Source organism: Micropterus dolomieu, linkage group LG02, assembly GCF_021292245.1.
Source record: "Micropterus dolomieu isolate WLL.071019.BEF.003 ecotype Adirondacks linkage group LG02, ASM2129224v1, whole genome shotgun sequence".
NCBI classification, from domain to species: Eukaryota; Metazoa; Chordata; class Actinopteri; order Centrarchiformes; family Centrarchidae; genus Micropterus; species Micropterus dolomieu.
The window spans coordinates 32665150-32674642 of NC_060151.1; the positions used below are offsets into that span (position 1 = coordinate 32665150).

A 9493-nucleotide genomic window follows, 5' to 3' on the forward strand; every position below is an offset into this window, starting at 1 on the left:
GACTTTTAGCCAGTTCACATACTTTACTCCTGCAGCTGTGACGTTTGTATTGAAGTCATTATTTTACACTCTGCAGTACAGTTTGAGGTTCAGTTTAATAGTGATTTAGAGGAGATTCTTCTCAGATCAGTAATAATCTACCAACACATGATCACTCACATAAATCAATGAATATCCAGTAAAACCTAAAAATCTTCCTCTTTGTCATGAGGAATCCTCTATTAAATCATGAACCTGATGATAAAAAAGTTTTTAATTAAAATCCATCAGTGTTGCAGCCTGAGAGGAAACACTCCACCAAACTCCATTAGAAATATCTGCAGATTGAACACGTCCTGCACATGGTCAAGCTGTAAAATGTTCCTTTGAACAAACCCTGAGGACGTTCAGCTAACAGAGCATCAGCTCATCACTGGAGGATCTCACCTGTTGGTTTTCTGTCGCAGTCTTGACGCAGGAAGTATAGCGTTCGGAGGAGCAGGCGTGAGCGCCACCATCGGAGTGAAACTGAGCCGAAACCAACAAGGACGTCTGAGCATTGAGATACCAAACTGTGTTTTCACAGCTGATGTCATCCTCACACAGTCCACCGGCTGGATCGGGTAAGACAAGACTAAGACCAGGTCTAGATTCAGACCAGGACAGTTGGTGTTTGGGTTATGATGACACCCAGACCTGCAGGCTGGCATGGTGTTTCCTGTGTTTAGGAGTTAAGGCTTTGTTACGTTAGTGGAAACACATTGACAGGGAAACAGTTTCTGACACAACACCGCTATGATTACTGACGAACTGATTAATATTAATGCATTAAATATCATCTGACTAAAGAGTGACTTTAATGGAACATCCTGACCTCAGCTCTGCAGGGATCTGGTCTTAAAGCATGTCGACCTGATGGTGGCGCTAGGTGTTAGAAGTTCCTATGTTCATCATGAGGAAAACCTTAAGGTCTGAACCTCAGTGGAGGACAGACTGACACAGACCCAGATCCTCATTAAAACCACCAGCTGGTCTCTGTGAAACCATGTCTGCTACATCAGCTGAAATGGTTCTCTTGTTGCTTTTTAGGCATCTGGTGGACGTACTCAGACCAGTTCTCCGGAACCTTTTCAACACCCAGGTTTGTTCCACCTCCAGTCTTTAACAGCTAAATGAGGTCTGCGTGAGTCTGCATGGTTTCCTCTGGAAAAACTAAATCCTAAATCTGTATGTTCAGATGCACAGGTGTGATGTTTCAGACTGAAACATTTATTTGAAGTACTTGTACGCAGATTAGAGTTCTGCAGAGCTGAGGATGAAGTTAGAGTCTCTCAGGCAGCAGAAACTTCTGTATCTCTTCCCAGCATGTAGCAAGGTGAACAGGCTGTGGCTGGGTCGGTACTGTCCTCACTGATATCAGTGATGCTTGGGAGATGGGTACCAAGGATCTTCTGAGCAGTTTGAATCACCCGCTGCAGAGCCCTCTGGTCCTGGGCCGTGCACATTCCATGTTAGTGATGTTTCCAGTCAGGATGCTTTCTGTTGCGCCTCTGGAAAAGCTAACAAGAACTTGCCGTGGGAATTTGGCCTTCTTAAGCTTCCTCAAGAAATCCATTTGTTTCTGAGCTTGTGAGATGACCATGATCAGGTTCTCTGTGATGCTGATTCACAGGAACCTGAAACTGTTCACCTGCTCCACCTCAGCTCCACTGATGTACACAGGAGTGTGTCTTTATCTCCTTAGTTTTGCTGACATTGAGCAGTAGGTTGTTCTCTGAGCACCACTCTGAAAGATTATGAATTTCCTCCCGAGATGAAGTCTCATCGTTGTTTGAAACCCAGAAGAGGATGGTGGTGTTGCCACCACAGGAGTTTTTTCCATGTCGGGGGATGCAGTCGTGGGTGTACAGCATGAACAGGAGGGGGCTGAGCACACAGCCCCGGGGGGCTCCGGTGGTGAGCACTAGAGTGGAGGAGGTGTGTCCGCCAATCCGAACTGACTGGGGTCTGTTGGTGAGGAAGTCCAGTATCCAGCTGCAGAGTGTTGTGTTTAAACCCAGAGTGCTGAGTTTGCGCGATGAGATCAGTGATGTGATTGTCTGAGAGCGTGCTAATAAGATATATAGAATTAATTCCCACAAACTCTATGTAATCTATGTAGAGCTTTTTAACACTACTGCCCCTCCTTGGACCAGGAGGAGACACCAACACTGTCTGTCTGTCTGCAGCTCTGTCCTGCTGTTCAGAGGTACGCTGTTCCTCAAGTTAACTCCATGTTGGAGAACATCTCCATGGCGATGACTCTGTACAAAGACCTCAACATCGACTACTCTCTGAGCGGAGACGTCACAGTGGCCTCCACATTCCTCGATGTGCCTTTCAAAGTGAGAAAAAAACTGAACATTTCCTGCTGCCTGAACACCACGAGAAGTAACCCGGTGTACGGGCCCGTTAATAATGCCACTATACTATTTAATAGACTGACTGTGTGTTTCAGGGCTTGGTGTTCAGGCAGGGCGAGACTGTTGATGCTGGTTCAATAAGAAGAGGTGCAGATCCAGTTTTCAGAGAAAGTGACCGGATGGCTTACGTAGGCGTCTCTGAGTTCCTCATCAACAGCGCCATCATGTCGGTCTACAGCACAGGAGTCATGGCGCAGACTGAAATGGTGGGAACAGCCAAAAACCACCTGCCAAACCACAAGATGACGTGGTTCACCAAAATTAGCCACACAGCTCACCACCCCAGGCTTTTACTCTGAGAGACCTAACCACTAATGTGTTTGACTGTATGAAAGTTTATTTAGTGTGTCTTTCAGCTGATCCTGATGATACAAACCTCCTTTGTTCTCCTCACCAGGTGACCGATGCAGGTCTGAAGGCTGCTCTGAGAGCTCTCCAGTTGAGTAGGGTAAGTTCAAAAAGAAATTAGCAGAAAAGGTCTTCAAAGGACATATAAAATGAGTGTGTTATCCCTTTTCATTTCCAGCATGTAGTTTATAAAATTATTGGTTAGTTAAGGTGATTGTGAGTCACAGATGTTTGATTATGATGTTCTCCAAGGAAGCATTCAGGGCCCTCCTCTATTCTGTATATCACTTTACGCAGATGATACACAATTATATCTGTTTCTCCATACGATCCCAGTTCTTTGAATGCTTTTATTAACCGTATCACTTGACTAAAAGTATTTTAAAAACTAATGAGAACAAGGTGAAGCTGCAGCCAGTGTTTTTCATTTTAGGAATATCACCAAACTGAGCTCACAACAACGCTGACATGCTGATTCAAGCTTTTATTACACTGAAAAACTGCCCCTCTCTTCTAACTGGGCTACTTAACCTCTTACTATTCCAACGGCCTGCCCACGGGCAGTCATTTCCTGGCGGTGGCTTTCGGTATGTGCATACAGCTGCTATGTTAACTTCATACTCATATGATCCACCGTTTGAAAGCTAAAATCCTTGTGATTTGACCAATGCAAACCATTTCAAGATACAATCACCACAGCGGGTCCAATCAGCGCTTCTGTCAGACCAGCCATTACAATCAAAATTGACGCAAAGCACCTATGAAGCCTCATAATAACTAATCAACCGATCGATTATATTCCAACAAAAACGGTCTTGTTACGTTGTCAAAGGTCCAGACGATCCAATCCAGTAAAAACATTTAGTCCAAAACACATTATTCCATCAATAAATCCCCAGGGACGGCTGCTGCATCGTTTCATATTTGCCAGCAGACGTGGCTCATATGTCATTATAACCGTTCAAACTCTGATTTGATTGTAATCAAATACGATAGCTTGTATTCAAATTAGCTGCTGAACTCTGACCTTTTGAGTGACACCAAATACGACCCAATAGGAGCTCACATGTCCCTTTCACAGCCTACAACAGCCAACGAGAGCCCACGCTGTAAGGAAGGGCCAGCCCCTGTTATTTCGCGGGTAGGCCGAGCCAATTGCAATCACTTGTGCCGATGACTGGCACTTCATGTAGCCAATAAAATTCTGAAAATAATGATATCCAGCTTTAAGTAGGAAGTTCATGATCTACCAGCAAAAAATCGAGCTGCCAGCTGATACGGAGCGATGCAGCAGCAGCCGCCTGCCACCAAGGGGCGGGGCTGTTTCAGAAAAAAATACAACATACACTCGGAAAAACCTGTGTGAAATAGTCATTTTTAATGGTATTGGTATGAAATTTAAACTAGGACTAGGTAAGGCTTTATGCCATGGCCCTACAGTGTTTTCCAGATAATAGTTGTCTGCATGTATTTATTAGCAAGCATTTTCGAGCGGAAATGAAAAATATATTAGTTATAGGGTGTTTAAACTTATTGATTAATCAATCAACTCAAAAATGTGTCTCCTAAATGTCAGACCTTGACTTTAGTGTTTTCTAATTCTTCTGTTGAAGGGGAGCTGTCACAATCTGAGATTCTAACAAGCTGGAGTTGGTCTGTAACAAATTCAAAAAACAGTCGTCCCCCTCCCATCTGCCCACAGACACACCTGGTGCAGATCTGCAATCTACTGAGTGCGCTGTTCTACTTACTAATGCTGTGTTTCCATAGCAACCATTGCGGATGACAGATCCCCTCTCTGCTGAAGTGGAAGTCACCGAGGCGCCGAGCATCACCACCAGCCATAGGGATGGAGTGACGATCACTGCCAGAGCCAGAGTCCGTGTGTTCGCAGTGCCGGCTGGAAGGGAACAGGAGCAGCTCCTCTCGGTGTCAGCGGTAAAAACACAACCACAACCAGAACACACACATCTGTCATGATCTGATGTCAGCGTCTCACCTGTACCTGAAACAATGGGCCCCACCAGCACAGCCCTTGCATTGGAGAGGAAGAAAGGACGAGCGAGAGGGAGAGAAAGCCAGAGAACACAAACAGACAGACCCAAACAAAAGCCCACCAGCACCTCCCACTCGCTCAAAAGCAGAAACAAACAAAATCAGACAAAATCAGAGGGGTTGTGAGATGATTAATGCCAGAGGAAAGAAGCACTTTCCCACCACCCCCTGAGGTTTTCCCCACAGAGCAAGAGGAGTTATAGAGGCGGCGTGATAACGAACGAAGTCAATGGAGAGACTAATAACAGACACATCTGCAGCTCTGAATCCATGAAATATAGTTGTTGAACAGTTGACAGACATCCTAGCACCTACATGACAGTATTTACAGTCTGATCCAGGACCAAGCTGTCCTCTCAGTCTGACCGTCAGGTGAGACCATTTCTTCTTCTACAACTAAACATCAAACTGTTTCTCCTCCAGAGTTGTACGGTTCAGATAATGGTCGCCATCAAGGGAAACTACCTGACTCTCCCTTCAAGCAACGTCGAGTAAGCACACACACACAGTCACACGTGCTACAGCACACAGAATCCCATTAGCATCCATGCTAAGCTAAACTTGGTTCTATCTTTCAGCTGTACCATCATCACCAAAAATAGTATCAGAGACAATCTGGTAAGAACCCACCAGCCACATCATTTTCCTGTCTTTATTTAAGAATCTGAGAGCGTGACTCTTTATTCAAGTCTGAGTGCGTGACGTATTGATTTCACACACAGATGCTGTAAATCTTTCCCTGCCCTCACAGCTCGCACTCAGACCTGCTCCGGTCTGTTCAGACTGTGAGCTTGGACTCGGATGTTTTGTTGCTGCACAGATTTCCTGCCTCAGCTACAGCTCTTCTCCTCACACTCGCGCTGCTTTTGTGAAACGTTTGCTCTCAGATTTCTGCTCTCGTACTGCTTTTGCAAGAACGCTGTCAGAATCCCCAACCAGTAGAAGGCCAGGTCTAGTGTTGACCAATGAAAAGATCCCTGCCTCTTTGTGGGCGTGTTAGCTTTAATTCTTATGGCACGTTCACATACATCGCAAATTCTGTGCAGTACTCGCAGAAGTTTATGCCAACACGACCCAGTTTACTACAGCGGTACAAACCCAAAACAAACATTCAGCAGCGATAATCGGATTCAAGCAGCTCGATAAAAATCGAACATTGGACATTTCCAGCGGAGAAGACCAGATGACTTAAGAGATTAAAGTGATGAAAGGATTTGGACTCAAAGCCAAGCCTTCTTGAGATAATTACGGAAATGCAAAGCTTTTCACCTTGAGGTCAGAGGGCCATTATATGTGCCTGAGTAGTGGGAGAAAAGTTCAACCCACCTGCCAACTTTGTGTTTTCAAGTTTAAGGTTTAAGCTGCACAATAACAAATTGTTACAGAATCCAAGTAGAACAGAAAAACTTTGACCTGACCACTATGACTTTCTTCTGATAAACAGGACAATTATAAAGCTGCTAAAGAAGGACAGAACAAACTCAGATTAAACGTTACTCCTCCTACTATAAGTAATTTATGCAGTTGGGGTATTACTTAACTAGAAGGTTGTGACTAGTTAGCAGTAACATGTAACTTCTACGCTAACAAACTACTTAAAGGGTTAAGAATGAAGATTTAAATTGACAAGTAAAATAGGTTTATGGTGAAGGATTTCACATCCCTGTACAGACAGAAAACATGGCATGTTGTACCTCTTTTGTCCTCAGGAGGGCACTGTGGCTCCATGACGAGAATCTGGAATTAGATCAAGCCTGTGCAGTTTGTGATTCATATTTGATCCAATTCTTCAAACATATTCTGTATAATATAATTTAACCAGTTTAGTTCCAATAGATTTTGAAACTGAATGGACAGTTTAGATACCTCACAGATACCTGACACATACAAGGGCAAAACAAGCAGGGAAACACTGTGACAATGCCACCTTATGGACACTTGGACCGCCAAGTTCAGGAGGTTTTTCCTTCCTGTCAGTCTGTAACAACAGTAATAATGATGCCGCTGTGTTCTGTGTTTGTGTGCAGGTGAAACCTTTGAATGGATTGCTGTCGAAAAAGCTGAAGGGCTTCCTGCGTGGTGAGCACTGACACACATGAACCTCTTCATGATGCTGATCAAACACTTCAAGCAGGGCCCTAACCAGGGTTAAGAAACTGGTGACGTCCAGATTTAAAATTTCTTTAATAGAGCTTATTTAAAGTTATTAATACCTCACTAAACACACTCACTAAAATACCTCACTTCTAAAACACCTCACTAAAACACCACACTTCTAAAACACCTCACTAAAAGACCTCACGTCTAAAACACCTCACTACTAAAACACCTCACGTCTAAAGCACCTCACGTCTAAAACACCTCACTACTAAAACACCTCACTAACACCCCTCACGTCTAAAACACCTCACTTCTAAAACACCTCACTTCTAAAACTCCTCACTAAAACACCACATTTCTAAAACAACTCACTTCTAAAACACCTCACTAAAACACCTCACTTCTAAAACACCTCACTTCTAAAACACCTCACTTCTAAAACACCTCACTAAAACACCTCACTTCTAAAACACCTCACTTCTAAAACACCTCACTTCTAAAACACCTCACTTCTAAAACACCTCACTAAAACACCACACTTCTAAAACACCTCACTTCTAAAACTCCTCACTAAAACACCTCACTTCTAAAACAACTCACTTCTAAAACACCTCACTATTAAAACACCTCACTAAAACACCTCACTTCTAAAACACCTCACTAAAACTCCTCACTTCTAAAACACCTCACTTCTAAAACACCTCACTAAAACACCTCACTTCTAAAACACCTCACATCTAAAACACCTCACTTCTAAAACACCTCACTAAAACACCTCACTTCTAAAACACCTCACTTCTAAAACACCTCACTTCTAAAACACCTCACTAAAACACCTCACTACTAAAACACCTCACTTCTAAAACACCTCACTTTTAAAACACCTCACTAAAACACCTCACTTCTAAAACACCTCACTAAAACATCTCACTTCTAAAACACCTCACTTCTAAAACACCTTACTATGAAAACACCTCACTAAAACACCTCACTTCTATAACACCTCACTAAAACACCTCACTTCTAAAACACCTCACTTCTAAAACACCTCACTATTAAAACACCTCACTAAAACACCTCACTTCTAAAACACCTCACTATTAAAACACCTCACTAAAACACCTCACTTCTAAAACACCTCACTTCTAAAACACCTCACTCAAACACCTCACTTCTAAAACACCTCACTTCTAAAACACCTCACTAAAACACCTCACTTCTAAAACACTTCACTTCTAAAACACCTCACTTCTAAAACACCTCACTTCTAAAACACCTCACTAAAACACCTCACTTCTAAAACACCTCACTATTAAAACACCTCACTAAAACACCTCACTTCTAAAACACCTCACTTCTAAAACTCCTCACTAAAACACCACACTTCTAAAACAACTCACTTCTAAAACACCTCACTAAAACACCTCACTTCTAAAACACCTCACTATTAAAACACCTCACTAAAACACCTCACTTCTAAAACACCTCACTAAAACACCTCACTTCTAAAACACCTCACTAAAACACCTCACTTCTAAAACACCTCACTAAAACACCTCACTTCTAAAACACCTCACTAAAACACCTCACTTCTAAAACACCTCACTAAAACACCTCACTTCTAAAACACTTCACTTCTGAAACACCTCACTTCTAAAACACCTCACTTCTATAACACCTCACTAAAACACCTCACTTCTAAAACACCTCACTTCTAAAACACCTCACTATTAAAACACCTCACTAAAACACCTCACTTCTAAAACACCTCACTAAAACACCTCACTTCTGAAACACCTCACTTCTAAAACACCTCACTTCTAAAACACCTCACTAAAACACCTCACTTCTAAAACACCTCACTTCTAAAACACCTCACTAAAACAGCTCACTTCTAAAACACCTCACTATTAAAACACCTCACTTCTAAAAAACCTCACTATTAAAACACCTCACTTCTGAAACACCTCACTAAAACGCCTCACTTCTAAAACACCTCACTTCTAAAACACCTCACTATTAAAACACCTCACTAAAACACCTCACTATTAAAACACCTCACTAAAACACCACACTTCTAAAACACCTCACTAAAACACCTCACTTCTAAAACACCTCACTAAAACACCTCACTTCTAAAACACCTCACTTCTAAAACACCTCACTAAAACACCTCACTTCTAAAACACCTCACTATTAAAACACCTCACTAAAACACCTCACTTCTAAAACACCTCACTTCTAAAACTCCTCACTAAAACACCAAACTTCTAAAACACCTCACTTCTAAAACACCTCACTAAAACACCTCGTTCTAAAACACCTCACTTTTAAAACACCTCACTAAAACACCTCACTTCTAAAACACCTCACTTATAAAACACCTCACTTATAAAACACCTCACTAAAACACCTCACTTCTAAAACACCTCACTTCTAAAACACCTCACTAAAACACCTCACTTCTAAAACACCTCACTTCTAAAACACCACACTATTAAAACAGCTCACTAAAACACCACACTTCTAAAACAACTCACTTCTAAAAC

General features: G+C 42.4%; 1 protein-coding gene across 1 annotated transcript in view; it reads left to right on the top strand.

Annotated features, from left to right (window-relative positions):
• The window catches only part of LOC123967448 (phospholipid transfer protein-like), a 27371-nt gene that overhangs the window by 14514 nt on the left and 3364 nt on the right, over window positions 1–9493 (top strand). Inside the window, exons 5-13 of the mRNA XM_046043546.1 lie at window positions 447–602; window positions 1069–1120; window positions 2208–2363; window positions 2477–2647; window positions 2839–2889; window positions 4560–4727; window positions 5268–5335; window positions 5423–5462; window positions 6872–6923. Of these exons, the coding sequence (XP_045899502.1) occupies window positions 447–602; window positions 1069–1120; window positions 2208–2363; window positions 2477–2647; window positions 2839–2889; window positions 4560–4727; window positions 5268–5335; window positions 5423–5462; window positions 6872–6923 (914 nt within the window). The remainder of the gene's footprint in view (window positions 1–446; window positions 603–1068; window positions 1121–2207; window positions 2364–2476; window positions 2648–2838; window positions 2890–4559; window positions 4728–5267; window positions 5336–5422; window positions 5463–6871; window positions 6924–9493) is intronic.